The following is a 22,394-nucleotide window of genomic DNA, read 5'->3' as shown; positions in this document are numbered from 1 at the left end:
CAGAAAATTGCTGACACTAGTCTAATCTAACAAGAAGAGGTCACAATGAGTACAGGTGGCATATCCTAATCTTGGTGGTCGACCATGATTTCTCTCTCCAGCAGTGCAAGCAGCAATGAAATGCTGTTCTGGTTTGAGGTATTTTTAACTCTTGGAATGAAAACAAAAATCCTGGGTTTATAGTGTTAAATTAATAATTATAAAATATAGATATATTTAAAATATGTTTAGCTAGCATTTTTAAAATCACATAACATTACATCCAGAAATATATTATAAATTCATTTTTGTACCTTAAATGGCATGTCAAGTTACTGCTACAAGTAATCATACTTTTATATGTGAAACATTAATTTTGAGTCCTTTGTATTTTTGGAAGGATATCAAATGGTCTTGACCAAACACAGCATTGCTAGAAATACCAACGTTGTTTATCCTTGTATAGCATATACCACTTAAAGTAATACAGAATAATCTTTTAACTTGCTTTGTATAAAATTTAATTGTTGTTCTTAATCAAAGCACACTTAAGATACTCTTGAAGAATACAGAATATTTTTTTTAATAGACTTCTGCAATAATCTAGGTTGGAAGAGAATTCTGGACGTCAGATGGTCCAACCTTCTGTCAAAAGCTGAGCCTCAGATTTGATTAGCCAGAGTCCTGCCGAGCTGAGTCTTGAATATTTCCACTGCCTATATACTACAGACACTCAGCAACCAGAGTTTATGAAACTGCAGTAAAAAATGCTGCTGGATGATATCACTTGTACAGTTGCACTTTCTCTGTGGTCAGCACCTTCCCTGCAGGCCTCAGGATGTCAGAGTGTAGAAAATTATTTGCTTAGTAAGTATTTCAACAACTTCTTACATGGGAAACCCCTGCATTAAACTAATCTGCACAGATTAACCATTCAGAGCATCTTAACAATAATGGTGTAGATGGAATGAGGGACGGTGTCATTTTCTTGGAGACAGTGTCTGTGACACTGACAGCTATAAAACTGGAATCAAACATCACAGAGAAAATGCTGGTAGTTTTGACACTTTTTTTGGAAGTCTTATTCACCAGAAGAGAGATTCATGTTTGCTGATTTAGGAAAGGCTCCTTCTGTGATCCCTGCTTAAGTAAATAAAACTAGTATCTTGCAGAGAGATTAAAACACACCCTGCGATTTAAAGAACAGTAATATGGCAGTGATATAGAAATAATCTCATCCTGCTACACAGTATAGAGAAGATTTGGGAAAGGAAGGTAGAAAGAAATTCAACATAAAATTTTGATATATGGAAAGCAGAACCTTGGATAAAGAGAACAATATAAGCAGAAGGCAAAATGTTCTCCAGGTTTCATGCCACTGCTGCAGATACTAAAAATGAACTGAAAGGCACATCTTTCTATCTTGCATATGTCTACATATGAAAATGAGAAAATGTAACCTTGATGTATTAAGTACTCAAAAAGTACTTTTTGGAGAGGATGGAGTATTTTTTTTGAAGAAGGAAACTATCTGGTGAGTAATACCTTTAGTGAGAAACACAAAAGAAAAAATATAAAAATAAAAACCATACCTACCTGGCTACTGAATACATAAACAGAAAATCATTATCTGGTGATCCAGGACTCTTACTATAATCTGTATACTTCTTCTGTGTGGTACTTTTTATATCTTTCATTACAGATTCCATTTCTTTACTGAGATTGGTTTCAGACTATGAACAAAGACACAAAAGAAGATTAGTTAATTTTACATGAAGAAATGCAATAGCTGATCAAAAAGCTATCACATTTGCAACTTATGAAAAAATGTGCATTAAAAGCCAATATTCTGTCTGACAGAAGTGTTATAATATTCTGAAACTTCTGATTTGTTCTGAATGTGAAAACATCACTGTTTTGTCCATCTCCTAAGTTCAGGAATCTTACTGCTTGCATTATTTTAAAGTATATTTGCATTGCACAGGTACACAAAAATAACACAAAGTATCTCCCATCAAGACTGAAAGGCTAGCAAAATTTAATAGAATTCTATTGTTCAGAAAGACCTCATGAAGCTTTGTAATACTTTTGTAATACAAAAAAATAGCATTTGCAAACTGCTCTTTCTGTAAAGCCAATAATCCATACCTTAAAATGTTCTTAACAGACATTCTTTAAATAGCTTCCCGTTACAAGGATATCGCTGTTTTTACATTGTAAAGAAATGATAAATTTTATATTATATGACTCAATTCTATGTAAATTACTGTGGAGAGAAGTGAAAATGTACTCCATTAAGAAGTATATTAATCACATTTGTCACAGCTTTTTAATTGTTTATTTTTTGTAGGTAATGCAATACGGGCTGTATATATTTTAAATTTCTTGATATTAAAAAAAAACAGTATACTATCTTCCATATCAGAAGAAAATGAAGTTTCCCAGGCTGTTGAGTTTCTAAGAGGACACAAATACAACATAATGTAAAAACTGAAAGGTAGAGGCAAATTAACAAGGATCTTTCTGCCTTACACTGATGCTTACTGGGAAAGTTCCCAGCTGTTCTTGAAGATCTTCCACCTCTTGTACAAGATCTTGCATACATTTGTTACTATGACTTTGCCAAAGGCTTCTTTCTGTGTTGTTTCCAGGGTAACAGGGAAGAACACTGTTAGCAAACTGCCTACAGAGGGGACAGGTGAATTCTCCTTTGTCCACTGAAAAACCCTGGAGGACCTGGTCATTCTAAAAGAAAATAAAGAAGATGTAGCTGAAATTTACAACAGATTGTAATTTTCAGATTGATATTTCAGGTGTATAGCTAACGAACTAAGCCTAAAACCTAAAAATGTAGAGAAAGAATAATTGCAATAATCCTCATTTTAGTGCAAAAGCTTTTAACTACTAGAGACTATCTTACAATCCTCCAACTCAACTGATTTTCCTAATTTTTAAGTACTCTTCATTGTCAACAATATCCCCATAATAAACTAGAAATACTTTAGCAAGGTAATTTTGAACATTTCACGTGTTGTCTCTTTCTAGCAATTCCCAAGAAAGCTTGAGACTCTCATGATAACATCTTTTAATTTATCAAAAGGCAATTTGATTTTCAGTCATGAGAAATATTTGAAGATATTTCTCAGAAATAGTAGTACAGGCTGAAAAACTAAATCAAGTTTCTATTGGAGGTCAGCATGACAAAAACCCTGATTATTTCTTCCTTATCATGAAGGATCAAAAAATGGACACAGAAGTATGTGTTTGGGAAGTGGGGACATTTCCTAAGTACCCCCATTACTGGCCAGCAACCTTGCTTCAGCTTCATGAATTGCCTCAATGGTTTCCCCCTCCTGGGAGAAGAGAACCGCTCAGGTAATAGTGACTATAATTTAAACTTCAAGCAATGAGCCCGAATGCTGAGGCATTCCAGCAAGCCTGCTTTTACATACCTTTTTGGATGTTCATCTCTGATTGTATTACGTAAAAATAAATGTTTTATTCAGATGAACACAAGTCTATATAAATTATTTCAGTATGAAGTATGCTATTATGCGCTCATCTACGTAGTAGTAATACGTGCTAAGATCAAAAGTTCATTTAATAATACAGAAATACTCAATAATACAATGAGATGGAAGTAACAATTTATTTCAAGTTTAAGTGAGAATCCACCAGAAAAGGGACTTCAGAATCTATATGATACACAAGATTACTTTTCCAAAATTATGGAAAAGAACAATTCATCATGGGATTCAATAAAGGCGGCACAGCTTCCAATTTCTCTAAAGGTAAATTTCACAGTATGACCAATGCTGATTCTAAAAATAAAAAGCAAAGCATCGCTCATTTTCCCAAAACGGAAACAAATCAATAAAACTTCAGAAAAAATAAAACTAAAGAAATATCACATAAAGTAATCTTGAATAAAACAGCAGTTTCATATTCAATAGGAAGTAATCATATCTGGTCTTTATTTTATTATACTGAGTAATAAAGAAAGAAATGATTGCTTAAAATCTGATGACTCCTACCACTGCTGAACTCATGTTAACATTCTACGGTGCTATTCAGAGGATATGCAATTGGACTACAAGAGGTTGAGTGGGGTGAAGGAGGCCAGCAACATCAACACAACAGTGCACTGTTTACTCAGACGATGTGAAAATAAGGATGTCTCTTCTAGCCACCAATTCCTGAGACTTGACTAACAAACTGTATTTGAAAGCCATATATAGCAGTAATTTGCCAACAGTATTTTCCAAGGAGAAAAAAAATTGCATAATTCACAAGAGTGAAACTATTTTAACTCATTTCTCTGAATAGCATGTATATACATAACATATACCATACATAACTGGACATAAAAATCTAACTTTTTGTAACTGAATGTTTATATTTGCAAAATTCCCCCCTCATTTTCTTTAGCTCCTCTGTAATTTCTAACACATATTAAACATCAAAATAGGAATCTATGAAACAAAAATGGAAAGTGTAAGAAATGCTTTACCTGAATATGCACACACACACAAAAAAAACCCCCACCAAACCCCAGGGATTTGTTAAGAACAGTATTAATTTAGTCAAGTATTTTTTCTGATAAATCAGAGTAACTGATAACAAAGTACTTTTGTTAATGTCAAGATGTAATAAGAAATTTAGTGTCTACAATTCCTGAAACATGGTAAAAACATCTTGTCTATTCATGTAAACCCAGTCTTTCTTTCTCTGAATTAAACAGCATAAATCCAATTACCTTCACTAAGAACAGTTCAGGTCCAAATAAAAAAGATAATCTTTAGTTTTACTTACCCGTAAGGATTCCATGTAGGATTTGTGACAATCTATGTGTAAGGTGTGACCACAAGTTTGTACATAAACACCTCCTTCCCAGCCTATTGACACTGCTTGCAGGCAGGAACTCTAAACCAAACCAAAAACAGCAAGAAAAAAGAACAAAAATTATATATAAAGTTATAGAAGTATTTACCACAACTTATTCTAAGATTTAAAAAATACGTAGGTTTTTATTTGCATGCCATCTAATTAAAAGACATGCTGTGAAAATGAAGAAAATTTTTTTTATTAAGTATTTACCTGTGCTACTTACACAGATGCCATTATGCTACTCTTTCCAATAAAGAGCCAAATACGTAAACTTCTGCAGTTCTTGTGACTTAAGATAATGACTTCTTTAAAGAACCTCTTGTATTACAGCATGAAGATGGCTCTAACTCTACCATATGTTCCAATGGTACAAGTTATCCCATGTCCAACAGCAATATACTGCTCCAATACATTTCATTCAGTTTTGTATGTAACCAAAATAACATGATCACAGTTATAGATTTAAACCCCAAACTGTTATTAAAATTCAGTGTAAACACTTAGGGTTTTTAATGAGTTGTTGAACAATATTGCATATAACTCATAAAAGGGAAAAAAGAACAAATACTTGTTTAGCAAATTGAGTTTTATACTTGACTGATTTGAAAACATATCCAAAGACTGCACGTAGACCCCACATGTCAAAAATAAAGTTACCTCCTTGCTAGTTCTCAGAAACTTATGATAATGAATTATAGAAAATTCTCTTGCAGAATACCTAGCTAGAGTCAGTCTAATAATTAGATCTCCATTTCTCAAAAAAATAATTTCCTACACAGATTGAAATGTACATTCTGGTTATACATTTAAAATACAGAAAAATATTCATGGCTACCAGAACAGGGAAACGATTTCTAGTGTAGACTCATCCTAAAATGGTCTTAATGTATGATGCAAAACCAGGGTATTGTGAATAACCAACTCTAGCTGCATTTTCTAAGGATGTGCTAGCACCTCATTTTTCTTCCTGCATCTGAGCAGGAGATCAAAACAAAATTACAAATTCTAGCTACAAGACATGCTCCTATTTACCATGCCTCAATCTGGCATTCATAATGTGCTATGACCCTCTCAGGCCATAGAGCAACAAAAAATATTTTCTCCTGCTGGTTTCTGCATAATTTAAGTAGACTGCACTATTACTAAGGTCATATGATATACCTGGATAAGCCCCACAGGACAAATGTTTCATTCAGCAAAAGCATTATTTATTGAGTGTATTTAACAATGCTACTTAGTAGCATTGCGTAAGGAAAAAAAAAACCACAACCCCAAAGACTCTGCAGAAAGGCTTTGCTCTTATTATTCTTGAGTTCAGAAATAAAGGAGATACCAAAACAAGCCATAGGCTTGGGATGGAGCACACCTATATCAAGTTATTGCTTACAGAGTACTATGTGATTCTGAAAATAGTCCTATCAATCTAGTACATGAAGTTTTACCTTCTAATCCTTAGCCATACCTCTCCACATTAAAAATAATCACTTTCAGTGATTTTTCCTTTAATGGGCAAGAACTCTACTCCCTGACTGACAGCAAGCATCAAACTTGAGCTAAGAAAGAGCAAAAGGAGTCTCTATGGAGAAAATTGGCCTGTTTTCTCCAACCTGTATACAGCATGTAGCTTTTCTTTCTTTTTTTCTTCTAGTAGAATAAGCTGGTTCATGTTTCATAACTGAAGATTTTCACATCTGTGTGAAATTATTCTCTTGCCTCCTGAAATCTGTTGTTAGAGTAAGGACACTTACTGGGAAGGACATGGTTGATAAACAAAAGGACTTCTCAGCTCAGCTGAACAAGATGCTCAAGACACTAACAGATGTTTTCATTTTTATGCCAAAAGAAATTTAAGGATTAGTTCTTTCATGCAGAGACATTTTTTGGCACAATAGGGACCTGGAAACTTGAAAGCAAAAATAGCTAATTCAACTAATGTTTGAATAAGGACTGGAATTTCTGAAAGCAGGATGCATTTGCTCATTGAATTACAGTGTATTTTATACTAATCTGTTGGTAGTGTTACTGCACAGAAAGGGAAATACACACTTCAGTGAGATCAAGTTTTTGAGTAACATTTTGCTTGGAACTCCTTCCATTTGTAGTATGCAAACATGTAAAAATAAAGCTACAGTATTGCTTCAATGCTTTTAATCACTTCAGTACGAAAAAAATATTCATTAGCTATGTGAAACAATAAACGAACATCATCAATGTCCAAAGAAGAAAAGCTTGTCCACAGATTCTTTCAGAACTAAAATATCTTTTGTTCAGAAATAATTTCCTGCTTACATCTTTAAAAGTTTTACTTTGTAGCAAGGAAATGTATAATATTTGTCTCAGGAGCAGGTGCTTTTCTGAAAACCTTGCCCAATTTTTGAAACTATATTAATTATGAAATTTAGTCTAAATTAATCTACTCTGCTTGGTTGCACTTGGCAAATTTCAATTACTTGAAATTTACCTGAATGACAGTTTATGAGAAAGCTAGCAATCATGTCAGAGTAAAAGTTGCCAGTTTTACCTCTTTAAAGCTTCTAAAGACTCATTATTTAGTTAGATCTGCCTAAGAGCTGGTTTGTCACCTGGGACTAGACTATAGGAGCTAATTTAGGGTCATAGGTTACCCATATTTTTCTCCCCCAGTTTCTCAGGACAGCTATGTATTATCTTACACAGCTATTTTATACACTAGCAAGGAAAGGCACAGACAGCACTTCCACAAAGATCTACAACTGAACAAGTCCTGTTAAGCAACAAGAATTAGCTCTCAAAATTAAATATATAAAGTTGTAATGTGGCTTTGTGAACCAATGCAAAACTCTGCTTGGAACAGCTAACAGAACTGCAAAACAGAAAACAATGTAACAATTAATGTAAAACAGAACTTCAGCAATGTTGTGCAGGGTTGAGGATTCAGCAGAAGAGGGTGAAGTCTTCTGCTGGTCCCTCCCCCCCATCCACACACATCCACCCCTTCTCTGTAGTGGCTCAGAAAACTGTTACAGGTTAAAACAACTCTTTCCACTTACTCTGGATACCAAAAATACTTTTAACTGATTAAGAGTTATTCCTTGATCAGGTTTTCTGAATGGCCACAAGAAAACTGGCATTTTGAAAGTAATACCTAAGACAGCAAAACCACATCTCACTTGTGTGGTCACACTGAATTGTGAAGTATCTTCTTCTAGAGACATCTGCATGGATATTTCATGACTATATAGCCTACAGATATACTAGATGCCTGTGCAAAAAATATAACTAGGGAAAAGCCAGACAATATTTAAAAGTAAGGACCCTATCAAATGTAAACACTGCATAACTATTGCAACATGACAAAGTGTTCACTAACCGTAGAAATGAAACTAGGAGGACTCTTAAGTTGTACTTTCTTTTACCTTTTTACATAAATTTTTCGTAAGTGGTAGTATTGTTCATATGAAATACTTACATCTTTAAAGTATCGCTGTAAAGTTGTAAGCCTCACGTCATGCAGTGCTGCACAGGTATCCCAAGGGTATATTTGCTCCTCTTCAGTAGTTGGTAGTTTCTTTGGCTCAGTGCTATTGCGGCATTGTCCCAACACTGTATGAAGAAAAGAAGCAATAAAGAATGCAATGGATAACAACATGCTAAACAATTAAGAAAACAATCAGGAAATTCTGGTTTATAAGTACAATGTGCTTAGTTGAACAGTAAAAAAAAATTATTAAAGAAACTAAATACTGAAAGTTCTGCTTTTGCACTTGTACATAAAGTATATATACATACACAAACACACATACATACATACATATAGACACACCAATGGCTATTTTATTTTCTTTCTTTCAATACCTATTTTCCTGCAGGTCTGTTATATACTGCTGGGTTTGCAAAAGCTAAGAGGAAATAGAAGGGAATGAAACTGTTTGCTCTTTTCCCAAACATCTAAAAGTTTTCCCTGTACCCTTAGACCTACACATGTACCTCGTGGAGAATTGTCCACGGAAAAAGGGAAGACTCTGTCTTTCCAGGCCCCATGAGCCCCAACAGTATTTACACACACATACCAAAACCTACAGAAACACTGCTTATCCAACAAGTCACACATTCATACCTGAGGATGCTTGTAATAGTACAACTAGCCCTGTAGGTCTGTCTTCAGTAGAAGGACCACTTTGTCCACAAATAACACAATCATATATTGCCTCAGAAACGTGCTGTTCTGACGTAGCTACCTCCATGGCAATATCAGCATCTGGTGATTCTAAAAAAGGGTAAGAAAATTGATATTAAGCAGAGGGAAAGAAATTCAGTTGCATCTGCATTGAGGTAGTGATGAAAATACTCCAAAATAATCACACTAATTTATTTACAACTAAAACATCGACCATTACTTGAAACTTACCTTGCTGCTTCAAACAGAAAGACACCTACAAAATTAAGTACAAATTTTCCTATGTATTCCAGTGGAATTAAATGTTCAGTTCAAGTTCTGTATTAAAACTTGATCTCCTTAAAACTTCTATAAAACGGATCTAACTTCTATTTCATTAAATACTATACTGAAAACTCTGAACAGAGACATATGAAGGGCAATAAATATGAATCTCTACTAAAACCAAATTTCCTCATAACTGACTCTAAAAACAATTAGAAGGAAAAAGTTCTGGAGACCTTTGGAGAAATGATTTAAAGATGCTTAGACAAGGCAAATGAAAGGTGCAACTAAAAATGAAAGATTTTTTTTAATACGAAACTTGGACAATCTTTAAAAATTTAGGGCGCATCAAGAAAGTAAACTGCTGCTGTGCAGCAGATGTTTAGTTTAACATTTACTCTATACAAGATGTATCACAGATCTTGTTTTCTGATGGTCCACATCATTATTTCCTAGGTGCACAGACCGAAATGTTCAAGGCTAAGGACCAGCTTCAAAGCACTGAAGCAATTGTACTTGATGTAGCTTTATTCACCTGACAGTGGTCGTGGTTTTGGGGCAGGGGACTAACCAAAATAGAAGCAATTTTATGTTATGTTACAATCCAAGGTAAGAATTCTTTATTAGCTTGAAAGAAAAGCACCTTAAGATTAAGATGATCCTCTCCTGACTGCTTAGGAACCCATACAGTCAGCTTCTTGACCTAGAATATAAGGGTGCTTTCTTTCCTCAAAGATAATTTTTCCAAAAGAACACACTTCCTCCCTACCTTCAACCATGCCTTTATCTCCTTGCTTGAGTAGGCCACAGTGCTGGATAGAGAACCCAAAAACTTTGAGTGCAGCAACAGTCCTCATGCAGAACTGCTTTTAAGAGAGCTGCTCTTTCCTGAAATTCCATTACAAGTTCAGCACAGGAGGCCTGCTGCTATAAGAAGCATGTTGGATGCCAGGCAGCATCCTTCTTTGCTATGAAAAGCTCCATGCAATGCTCTCACTCACAGGGCAGAATCAAAATTATACTGTTTTAGTTACTATTGACTTCCCAGTCAGTTATTGAGGGTCACATGAAAATTAACTCCGATCTTCACTGACACACAGTTAATATTGTACACACATCTATCACCATCTAGTGGCAGTCAGATGTACCATGGAAGAAAAAGCAGAATGTATCAACTGCAAATGGTTTTTATTTTTAAATCCAAACATCCAGAAAACCTGGGAGCAACTTTAGCACAGAGGGAGAAGTAAACACTAAAGCTATTTTTCCTATGTAACATCACCTCATCATTGTACAATACACACTCATGTATACCTGTGTATCAGAAGCACATGACATGAGAATGACTAGAGAGTTTCAGCCTTCTTATCTTTTTCTAAAACACTGTCAATACAACAAAAATATGCATCCATTAAATATTTTTAAGAAGTGTAGTAAGAGAATACAGTGTATCAATCTGATTTTGAACAACTCAATGGAAGGCTTCAAAATCAGTCAACATTTAATTTACAAAATACCCTTCATTCATCATAAATTGCTTATTTTAAACCTTAAGGGAAAAATACAGGTCTTAGTATTTGCAATCTCTACCTCTACTGCTTATGTGCAACACGCATTTAATTTAGATATTTAATTTTAGAACTCAATGATCAAATGCATGTTTCTTTCACAACTACTTAGATCTAGTGCTACACTACTTTGGCAAACAATAAAATTTCAAAGGAACTAAACTTCTAGCATCAAGGAAGGCTTTCTAATAAAATAGTTTCCCCCTGAGCCAGTGAAACAAAACAAAGTCAAGTTATACAGAATCCATGGGTAAGCGAAATTGACAAGAATTTAAAATGTCAAATAATAAAGCAGACCAAACAAACCTGACCAAACAGAACACCCCAATTCTTTTTCAATGGGCTATGATAAACCTTGATTACTGGTTTAAACTAGTTGTTAGCTTATTTGGAAGATCAGACTTTGGCTATAGTTTGTTTGAGAGGGTATATTTCGGCACCGTAATTCCTGGGGTGAAAAGATATCAGTGGCAGTCTGGGAAAAAAGCAAGCAAACTATGCAGATAGCAATAATCTCAGGCTTGTCTGTCTTTCCTTCCTGAGTTTTGCCTCTGTGGACCTCCTGTTGAAGTCACAGACCCTGCCTCAGCAGCTACATGATCTACCTACACTATCAAGGACGAGGACAAACACATTTTAACTCAAAATACTGTTGAAAATGAGACAGACTCTTTCCTGCAAACTTTGTTCTAAAATATTTCATTAATGCATTGATAACTGTGAATATAAAGTAATTGGTATGTCTCCATTCTAGTTCACTTTCAGTTAGGTATTTCCTATTTCACATAGGGAAAAATGAAACTAAGCTGAATTTTTCTGCAATAGTACTTATAAGGAAGCTTAAAATGCCCAGAACTTGTAGCTCCACAGCTTTTTCTTTTTTTTTTTTCCCTCCATTTCATATAAATGAAAGTACAGAATTTCTCTGTGTTTTCCATGGCAACTTGTAAAGTATTTATTTAAAATTACTGGAGTTGTAATGCTATTTTATTAATTTGATTTAGAAAATATAGTTTCTTACCTATTTTTAAAGCACGAGATAAGATTTCCTAGCTCCCAGAATGCAATTATAAAAAGACTGCTGAACAGAAATTATTTTATTAAATGTCCTTTTATATTGATGAAAAGTCTTTGTAGTTAAACATTGATTGTAATATAACACTAAATTTCTTCTATTCTGGCTAAAGATCACACCCAAATCACCACACCGAGAACAGTCATGTTAACAAAGTTACATCACTTAGTTGCAACTAAAAGGTGAAGAATAATCTAAATCTCTTTATTTTGCTTCCACTGGTGCACAAAATCCCAACATATTTTGCCCACATTAGGAAGATATTTCCATGAAAATAGCACTTGTGTGTTATGTCCCAGAACAATGTTGCCTTACTGAGTGCCAAAGAAATCTTTGCCTGTCATTTGCCAAGATACTGATCTTGTGGCATATTATTCCTCCACTTTTCAAACAGGTTTTATAGGAGCCTGCAGTTTTGCTTTGCATGAAAACCACTGGCACCCAAAACAAGACATCTCATCGCTCTACCTGAGATTCAGGAAGTAGGTAGTGGCAACAGGAGAGCAAGGAAGACCAATGTGGCTTTAGTTGCTAGGCTGAAGCATGGCTGTACTAACCAGGCAGCAGTCATACCAGACAAGAAGTGTATTCTCTGGAATATAACCAAAGATGCTTATAGTTTAAAGCTCTGACTCTCTAAGGATTTAACCTAACTGATTTCACAAATACTTGTTCTGATCATGTCAGTGTGTGTGAAGGAGTAAATGAGAAATACCAGATTGGTATTGGTATCAGTTCACCAAGTTTCTCTCATGAGGTTTGTCTAATGTTGCAACACACCCCACCCCCTTACAATGGGTTCTGGGACTTTTCTTTGTCCTCATGAATTGTTTCAGTAATCTGGATTATATGAACCTCATTAAAAACAAAAACACTGAAGGAGGATGAAAACATTTAAACTGTGACAGAAATTCAGGGCAGTGCCAAACACTACCACTCCCACGGGGTTTTAAAAAAGAAATGCTTAGCTCTGTGTTTGGTTTTGTACCAATAGGAGTAAGGGACCCAAAGTTACAACATCCTAGCATTTTCTACTTCCTCGCAAATACTGATCAGTCTGCTAAAATCTAGCACACCGTTTTATTGCAGAATGCATTGCTGCCTGAATTTTATTTCATTTGTACTATCCAGAGTTAAAGATTCACTCCCCTTCTTTTCCCTACCCAGCAAAACCCCAGAAACAAAAGGGCTCTGTCAACCCAGTAAATAGGTTACAATCTCTGTTGACTGTAGTCAACATTTTACTGCTGTATGCATTGTGTGTCAAAGCAGCCCCTTGGCATCAAAGCAACCATTAGCATGCTAATATTCTTTTTTTTTTATATATATATATTTGCCCTGACCCAGCATATATATTCTCAAGAGATCAGTACCTAATTTATTTTTCTATCTGGGCTCAGAAGATTGAGCATTAGGAAATCTATGTCACCTTGCATTAAAACTCTGCATTTCTTTTTAACTCTAGCTAAGGAATGTTCACTTGAAGGACAAAATGACATCCTGCCAAGACTCACGTCATTGGAAAGAAACACAAAGATCATACTGCATACTTATCACAAGCCTTAAAAAACAAACAAACAAACAAAAAAAAAATCACAAAAAAACCCCAAACAAACAAAAAACCAAAACCCACCAACCAAAATCACATTGAGCGCTTCAGGGACACTAAAACTATTGAAGGAGTGTAAGGTATCTTACTGTTTGTAATTCACAAATTAACCAATTTACAAATTTTCACTAAGACATGTTTGATTAAGTAGTTCCGCAGCTTGCCTGGAATGGCTCACATTTCATGTTTATAAAATTTAGATAGATCATTACAAATATCACTGTGATTTTTTAAAGGCTGCTATTAACCTGGAGGAGAGGGATTTATTTTCATTCTTATCAAGTCCTTCCTGAAAGGCAGTGGAGTTTCAAAAACCTCTTGCATCGAGTCCCACATCACAACAGATAAACCATAGCCTCACACTGCGATAAGTGCTCTCAAAACAAAGACATAAAAGTAGCTATTACAAGGAGACTAGAAGGCCTATGGAGTTGACACTGTACGTGACTACGTGACAGCAGATTTTTGACTCACTAGACATTCTCCTCAGATATTTCAAGAGCTCTATCTGTGGTTCTTTGAATGATACTTCTTGATTTATTTTTCTGCTTTTTACGTTCGTCCTGCAGTCAAACAGCTAAAGACAGCACAGTGAATTCTGTTCCATCCTAGTTCATTAACATAACTGTTTCTAAATTTCACTTAATTACTTCCAGGCAAGCTTGAATGGCAATACAGTTCTGCAGATGTCACAGAATATAAATAGAAAGTAACGGGGCACAAATGGGAAGGGCTAAATAATAGGGATTTTTTCTACAGCGGTTATGTGTAAGAAAATGCCATCCTTTACTTTCAGAATTTTGGACTAATTTGTGAATTCCAGTTCAAATAAAGATTTTTTGCTGGTAAAATGAGACACATTTAATATTGAAAAACAAACATGTAATTGGCTAACTTGCTTTAAAGCCATGTTTCATTGCAGCATCCCAACAAACAAGAGGAATGCCTCAGGGGATTAACAGTGGCTCTGTGCACTTTAATAAACACTTTGGAAACTATTACATTTATGGGGGTTTAATACAACAGTCTTTAAGCTTTGACTATTCTCTATTATTCTTATAATCTTCTAGACATTTATTTTCAGAGTATTTTCAGTCTTTTACCTTCTCAAGAGAAAACTATTATGGAAGTTTTGAAGTGCTATACCCAAAACCAATTGTACCAGTTCTCATATTTTACCACTGAATCACATCCACATTTCATAGAAAGAGAAGTTTTAAAACTTGATGATGAGGATGATGATAATCATTTGCTCAAATAACACCAGCAGAATCAGTACAAAGCCAGGGAGGTGAGGACTCACCATCCCTGCATTCTGTTATTAACAGTGTTATTACTGTTAAAACAATCAAAATTAAGAAATAAACCTACTGCTGAATTTCAACCTATAATAAAAGCAACAAGTAACAGAGTTTGAATGTGTGAGAAGGGAATGCATTTTAACTGACTGATTTTAGTATGAAAGGTTTTTTTCCCCCCCCCCCAAATGTACTACTTCAGCAGAGCTGTGACACAGTTCAGGGTAAGACTATTAAATACCTGTATTAGTTTTAAATTGAACCACTCCAGAAAGACTAGTTTCAGAATTCTTATGATGTCTTGTGTTTTAAAATTAGAGTAACAATAGTTTCTGCAACTTTTTCAATAATTTGCTGTAACATATAGGGACTGCAATTTGTTCAGAGCTGAGCTGAACAGGTTACTTCAGTTAAAAAAAAAATTAGAGCAAACTGAAGAAAATATTCCTAGGTTTTTAAATAAATCCGACACACTAGAATGGAATATGTAGTTCCTTTCTGTGAGCTATTTTTATGCCAGCCAGAACATAAAAGCTAGTTAATACTGGACTATAGTACAAATTCAGTGAATTTTCATCACAAACTCAGAAAACAGTATGGCAGCCTAGAAGACATTGGATGAAGTAAGTGAAAAAGCAAAGCAATTATTCAGCTAACACAATGCCTGGAACTCTATTAAGTTGTAACCAAGAAATGTCTTCATGCAAAACAGCTTTATGAAAATGTAGCCCGTTAGATTGATTCTATCTACTGCTGTGCATGACCTGGTATAACTGACAACAAACACTACATTTCATGATACCTGAAGTTATTAATTGTTTAAATACAAAGAAACTAACAATTTAAGTATTGTATGCCCAAGAACTTTTTAATGCACAATCATAAGCCCAAAGGCCAAGGTCTGCCTGTTACAGAAACCAGATTTCAGCAAAAACAGTTGTCAAAATATTTCTAACCAGTGCTTAAACTCAAATCAATACTACATAGCAAGTGATATTTGATTGAAGGTGGGTGGGGAAAGATTCCTGCTTTTTCTTCTTTCAAAAGTGCTGATTTTCACTGAAGTAATCCAGATGATAAAATATTTCCACTTCTCAGTTAAACACAAGCAAACTAATCAAGATTATATGCTTCTACACCGAACCTGAAAGAATTTACCCTCAAGAAAAACAACAGCTGATTCTGCTGTAAAGCTTGTACTTGAAATAGAATACACTGTTATTACTTATAGCAATAGCGATGATCTAAAAATTATGCTTTCCCTAATTCTATACACAAATTAAAATGCAAAACTTTTACCTTATCAAAAATTGAGGCTCTCTGAAGAAATAATCTTAAATTTTATTATTCCTGATTAAAGAAAATGCAATCTTTAAAAGACAAATTTGGGGACATTTTATATTAAAAGGTAGATACTTTAAAACACATCACATATATGTAATAATTTAATCCACTGTATATTAAGAAAAAATAAGAATAAAAGGATGTCCTACATATAATGTGTTCTCTCAAATATTTTCAACATCATTTAATATATTCTTTAGCAATTATGTATTCAGTATTATCTGTCCTAGAAAACACAATTTTAAGTCTCTTAAGAAGTATTTAGTGAACAAGCAGATACAGTAGTGGAATTTGAGGGGAAGGGTTTTTATTTGGGGGTTCGGTTGTTTTTGGGTTTGTCTGTTTGTTTTTTAACTGTTTGAGTAAAAACCTTAACAGTAACATGGAAATAAAAAAAAAAAGCAAGCAGTCAACCACTCAGAAACTTACCAACATCCATGGCAGTTTCCATGAAGCTTTTCTGCCTTGAGGCAAATTCAGCCAACAATTTCTGTTGCCTTTCTCTAGCCTTCTGTCGCCTGAGCAAAAGAAAAAGGGGGAAGGGAAAGAAAAAACAAAGTATGTAATGGAGGAAAAAAATAGTCTGTAGTGTCAGGCTTATTATAGTTGCCACCTTCAAAAATAGAATTCAAAATTCAAGTCCTCCCTAAATAAAGGATTCATTTTCGAGCCTAATAAAAGGAATCTCTTGCTTTAAAAGTAGACATTTTAAAGAAATAAGAGTTATTTTCTTTTGAGGTTGAAAGAATAAAATCCTGTCCTATAAAGCCCTGCAGAAGACCAAAGGATCCTTGAACAGATTAGGGCATGGCGTCATAAGAAGAAGAACCCAAGATCTTATTCTTTAAAGTTATTTTTCTATTATATAAGGGAATAACAACAGGCTGAAATGTCAACCGTTGTACAAAAACAAGTACTCTAGTGAGCAACCAGCATTTTCAAGTTAATAATAACAACAATAACAATAATAATAGCAGCAGCAGCCACTGCATACCTCACTCACTTTTGGTATCAGGCTTGTTGCCAAGCAAAGCAATTATGAATAATTTATTTTCCAGCTAAGGCTCCTCATGCTGGTTCCTTATCCCCCGCCCTAGATACTGGTCACCAACAGCTTTTATACCTGAACTTAAAGAAGTTTGAGATTGCTTCCAGGCTGAAGGCCCTTATCCCCTTGGAGCCAAGCTGACTTCACTAACTTTTTCCTTATCGCTTTACACAGCTCCGGATTTACAAACAGAAGATACTGGAGACTTATTCTTGTCTATTGTCTATTTAAACTGTATTAGTGATCTGTACAAGGCTATTCTATAACTCCCTATATATACATACTGTAGCAGGTAGGGGAATATTGACAGATGCAAAAAGATAAAGAAAATAGACGATGAATTTCTTCTTTATGAGATACCAAGAAAGGATCTTTACTTTGACAAGAGTTTACACATAAAGGAGATGGGAGAGTTCAAGTGGGAAAACCAAACAAAACTCACACCACAGCTGCTCATCACATGGAACATGCAAAGACCTACACATCCCATGGATGAAGGCTTTATGCAGCACCTCCCCAGAGCATCTAGGAAAGCACTATCAGAGCTACAAACTCTGTGCATCAGTGTTTACAATGCACTTCCCCCTGCTCAGAGGTGATTCACATAACTAAAAAGGGATTTAAAAACATCACCTGGCATCTGATATGCTGATGGGTTGCTCTTTAGTCTCCACCACTGTCTGATTATCACTGTACTGGCAAAGGAACAGGCATGCACAGGCCCAAAGGAACTAATATACTGTAACCTGTTAACCTGAGGTGGCCTGTTTATAAGTCAAAGCTTCTAACTTGTTTTCTTAAAGGTACCTTAAAACCCCAAATATCTCTGCCCATTTATCTGTCACATTGTACAGCCACAATTTCTCAAAATAGCTTCTATTTACAACAGTCCTAAGATTCATTATTCTGAGGATCATACCAGAGCATTCATTAAACCTGGTTTTATTTATTTCTCCCTGGGAATTTCTCAATATACACCTTGACTAAAAGCAGAGTGACTGTAAATAGAGGCCTTTAGTAAGAAGACATAAACAAACTCTGACAGATTCAGTACAGCTCAGTAATTTTCCACGATGGCCCATGGGAGTATGACACTGCAATTGAAAAAAATATTGCAAGCAGCTCAAGCTCTCTTCTAGCTGTGTATTTCAGTTTCTATGGCAACAACCCATTGCCTGAGTGATGCCAAGTTTGTCATTGTGTATTGAAGTAACCACAAAGGGTGAACACTCACAGTCTGCTTGATCTTCACTAATACAAAATCAGACTAATACAAAACAAAACCAAAAAAGAAAGTAAAAATTGCAGCCTGACTATATGAGCACTGTCAGTCTACAAGATTAGTCATTTCAGTTATCGCACTGTCCATTAATAAACTTTATAGATCCCCAATGCCATTATGGATTTGAGGAGAAGAAAACAGTCACCTAGAACAACAAAGAACAGGAAACATTTATTTTCATCATTATGTTAGCCGCAGAACTTAACTGAAAACTTAAAGTGCCCACAAGAGCTCCTTGAAAATACCACATCCTTACAGGGGGAAAGGAATGACCTTACCCTTTTCTATATGAAAAGTTACTTGATTTATTGATTCCCATGCTTCTCCTGTACATAAATGTAGCGCTACTGAGTACCACAATAACAAGTAAGTACCCCACGATATAGCTGTGTTTTATCTAAAGCGGCCATTCAGTCTGGCATTTTCAGAAAGACAATTTCACATGCTAACCCTTGACTGTTTCTCTCATTTAGTGAACTATTACAAAGGATGTTGAAAATTAGAGCATTAACTGACCACTTGTAAGAAAAAAATTAATTTTACTGTGAAGTATGTAACTTATAAAAAATATTAAATCTATTTTAAATTTTTTTATGTTTAATTTTCAAGTACATTGCAGGTCTTGGACATATCAAAGAGAGTTTAGTGAAAAACTTATTTTCAAACAAATAAAAATAGCAGGATAAAGGTAATCCAGAAACCAACTGAGTCAGACAGCTGCATGTTTCTACCCAAACTTCTAGAACCATAATCATATAGTCTGGTTACATAAACCATTAATACATCAAAATACTGCAACAGACAAGCACTGAAGAATATTCTTGCCCATTCCAGCCCGTGGCCTGTTGCTACTTCAGTGAATGTGTTAAATTCTCTGACCTGACCACCCCAGTCTCTACACCCCAGCCTTCTAACCCTATCTACCATCCCCTTGCTTCAAATGCCATGTTTCAATCTTTTGCACTAACCAGTTACCAATCTCTTCCCACTGTCCCACACCAGCCAATGTGCCTTTCTGGCTGGTTCTATTACATCTCCCAAACACCAGCCTCTGCCTTACTCATGCCCCACAGGCATTTCATTCCTATTCCACATCTTCCCTCTCTTATCAGCTCTCAATATCCCATTCTCCCCCACTGAGATTTTCACTAAAAATTGGTTCTTTCACTTGCTACTCTGAATATTTCTGTCCTGACAACCCCATCCTTCCCTAACATCCCAAACTTGCCAGCTTGAGCCTTCCCACATCAACTATTCACTTGACCTGGCATCTTCCCTTTACTCACTAATACATCAACCAGAAAGTTTCTCCTTCCAATCCCAGTCCTAGTTTTCACCTCTGCTTCTCCGATCTACTTGCTGTCCTCCAGGCATTTGAACTGGATGATTCCTCTTCCATAGGACTCACATGCCAACACAGCAGTTGCTAAATGCAGAAGAGAAGCAGGCTTTCTGCATTCAAGTTTCAGGAGTGCTGGTATTCTGGGTGCTCTCAGAACTCATTATGCCCCAACCTCAATCTCAAAACTGTCTGAGCTTTTTCCCCAAAAAACTTCAGCCCAAGACAGACATCTGGCATGCAGGTGTTTCAGGCCACATTATAAGAAAATATGAATGTGATTCTTAAAAAATTAAAAACAGAAGTTAAAAATTGAATGTGTTGGACAAGCAAAGAAGGCAGCATTACCAAACCCCACATAGAATAAGCCAAGAAACAAAAATAATCATGATGTGATGTGTGCATGTGAATGAACAGGGAATACAAATAAAAAAAATTTCTACCTCATCTTGAGATTGCACAGTTAAGCCTCAAATGTTAACACAATCTTAATTCTGCACCTCTGTATATATAAATGGCATACATGGCAACAGGAAAGGTGAGCGTGTATATCATAAAATCATCATGAAAGTTTTCTAATTTAAAGATATAAATTAGCAAGGTGCAGGTTCTTCCTCAGTACCCATGTAAATCATGTATATACAAAATGAATAGAGAACTGTAGAATTAAGACTTATTCTTTCAATAACTAATTAATGCAAAGACCTAGAGACTGATCAATCAACAGATGCCCTTCTACCACCCCTCTACTTTGTTCTTATTGTTACCTTTCTTCTTTATCCAAAGTTTTCTTCTCTGCAGAACTAATCTTTTTCGGTGGTACAGGAGGTGTCACCTTTCTGCATATCTCTTCAATTATACGTTTATTCAATCTGCTTTGTATAGCAGCTTTCAATAAAATTCTTTCTACTGCCGTCATTCCATCACCGTGAGAGTATCTTGGAATTTCTGGGTGGATTAAAACATCCACATCATCCAACCACGGAGGATAGTAAGAGTTTTGTTTTCCTGAGAGTTTGTGATGCAGCTTAATCAGCAAGGACAGTATGCTTTCCTTGACTTCTAGAATGGCTGTGGTTAGCTGTGGAGTTGCACCAGGTGCTGACCATTTCATGGATGTTTTGGGCCGAACCACCTGATTTGCCTCACTGGTGTTCCGATTGATGATCTCCTGAAATTTCTTTCTACGTTCTGCGACCAAACTGAACACTTGAGCTGTCCCCGAGTTCTTGGGAAAAAAATTACAACATTTAATCTTCAAAAATACAAGTATAAACAACACATATTTATAAAACTATTGATAATATTTTAAACTGGGAGGATAAGAACAAAACATTTTAAGTTTCCTCTCCCCTTCCAAAACATATTGAAATTTGGTATAGCAAAATACTAACCCTGCATGTCATATTTTTATACAAATTTGTTATACACAGCTACATAAAAAGCCAAGTATAAAATGAAAATATCATCCATACCAAGACAACTAACAACCGGCTTTGCTCTAGTCAAACTTAGAATTCTGTAAGTAATATTTCCTTACTTTTTCTGGAATATTCATGATTTCAGTATCTTTATGTCATTTAAATGTGTTATTGAAGTCTACTGAGAGCTGCTGCACAATGTAACTCAATCCCACACAGGTAAACACAGGTGAGCCAACACTGTTCCAAGGGCATTGTCCATTTTGTGTAGATCTATTAGCTGAGATCCAGAAGCCACATACCCACATTTGCAAGCAGAGCTTGCTATTCAGAGCACGAGTGCAGTTACATTAATGGCAGAGCCCGTTCAGATGTTTCTATTCTATGCTGTCCCTACTGTCAGTTCCGAATTAAGAATACTTGGAAGCAACTCGCATATACTGAGAGGTGTTTCCTGACTATTTTGAACAATGAAATTCAGAATGTTTTAACATCTTACCCTTCTCAGAAGGCTGGGCAGCCAAGAGATACCAAATACTTCAGAGATCAAATATAAAAATGGGATTCTGACAATTATCTCACCTACCTTCTGTATGTTTTAATATATTTCATCTCACCCACCTACTTTAAATTTTGATCTATTTTTCTAATATTAACATGCAAAAGAAATACCCGTTGTATTTCACTACATCTCGCATACACTAATCTGAAGTGCTGTATACAAAAGATACAAAAAGCAATCCTGACATAGAGATTATATTATCTACCGGCTATAAATCTTTCAGGATCCCACCATTTACATACTCATTTTGTTTTTACAAAAAAAAACCAAATAAACCTGCGATTAATAATTTCAAATGCACTTTAACTATAAGATAACCTACCTAGATTTGAGAAAGCTAAGACTACTCTACATTATTAAATGTTAGTAATATCTTGGCAAGACAAAGCAGGCCTAAACACAAAGCTCAAGCAGTAAGCTATGAATGTCGTTTTATATTTGATAGAAAGCTTTTATTTCAAAATATGTTATTAAAAATGTACGGGCATTTCTTTGCTTAAATTCTACTACCTAAGATTACAAACAAGAACATGAAAAAAGCATGAGTCCTTGCAATATGAAT

General features: G+C 35.2%; 1 protein-coding gene across 7 annotated transcripts in view; it reads right to left on the bottom strand.

Annotated features, from left to right (window-relative positions):
* Window positions 1-22,394, bottom strand: part of UBR3 (ubiquitin protein ligase E3 component n-recognin 3) — a 117,841-nt gene that overhangs the window by 40,800 nt on the left and 54,647 nt on the right. For 5 of the 7 annotated variants that reach the window (XM_064451553.1, XM_064451554.1, XM_064451556.1 and 2 more), the window contains 7 exons: window positions 20,617-21,077; window positions 16,610-16,698; window positions 8,963-9,112; window positions 8,315-8,448; window positions 4,792-4,902; window positions 2,512-2,724; window positions 1,576-1,712 (listed from right to left, as the gene is read on the bottom strand). In XM_064451553.1, the coding sequence (XP_064307623.1) occupies window positions 1,576-1,712; window positions 2,512-2,724; window positions 4,792-4,902; window positions 8,315-8,448; window positions 8,963-9,112; window positions 16,610-16,698; window positions 20,617-21,077 (1,295 nt within the window). The remainder of the gene's footprint in view (window positions 1-1,575; window positions 1,713-2,511; window positions 2,725-4,791; window positions 4,903-8,314; window positions 8,449-8,962; window positions 9,113-16,609; window positions 16,699-20,616; window positions 21,078-22,394) is intronic. The other 2 variants (XM_064451555.1, XM_064451557.1) reach the window with 1 other exon arrangement.

Source organism: Phalacrocorax carbo, chromosome 5 (genome assembly GCF_963921805.1).
Source record: "Phalacrocorax carbo chromosome 5, bPhaCar2.1, whole genome shotgun sequence".
NCBI lineage: Eukaryota > Metazoa > Chordata > Aves > Suliformes > Phalacrocoracidae > Phalacrocorax > Phalacrocorax carbo.
The sequence above is the reverse complement of the archived record's forward strand: the minus strand, read 5'-3'. Positions and strand labels throughout refer to the sequence as shown.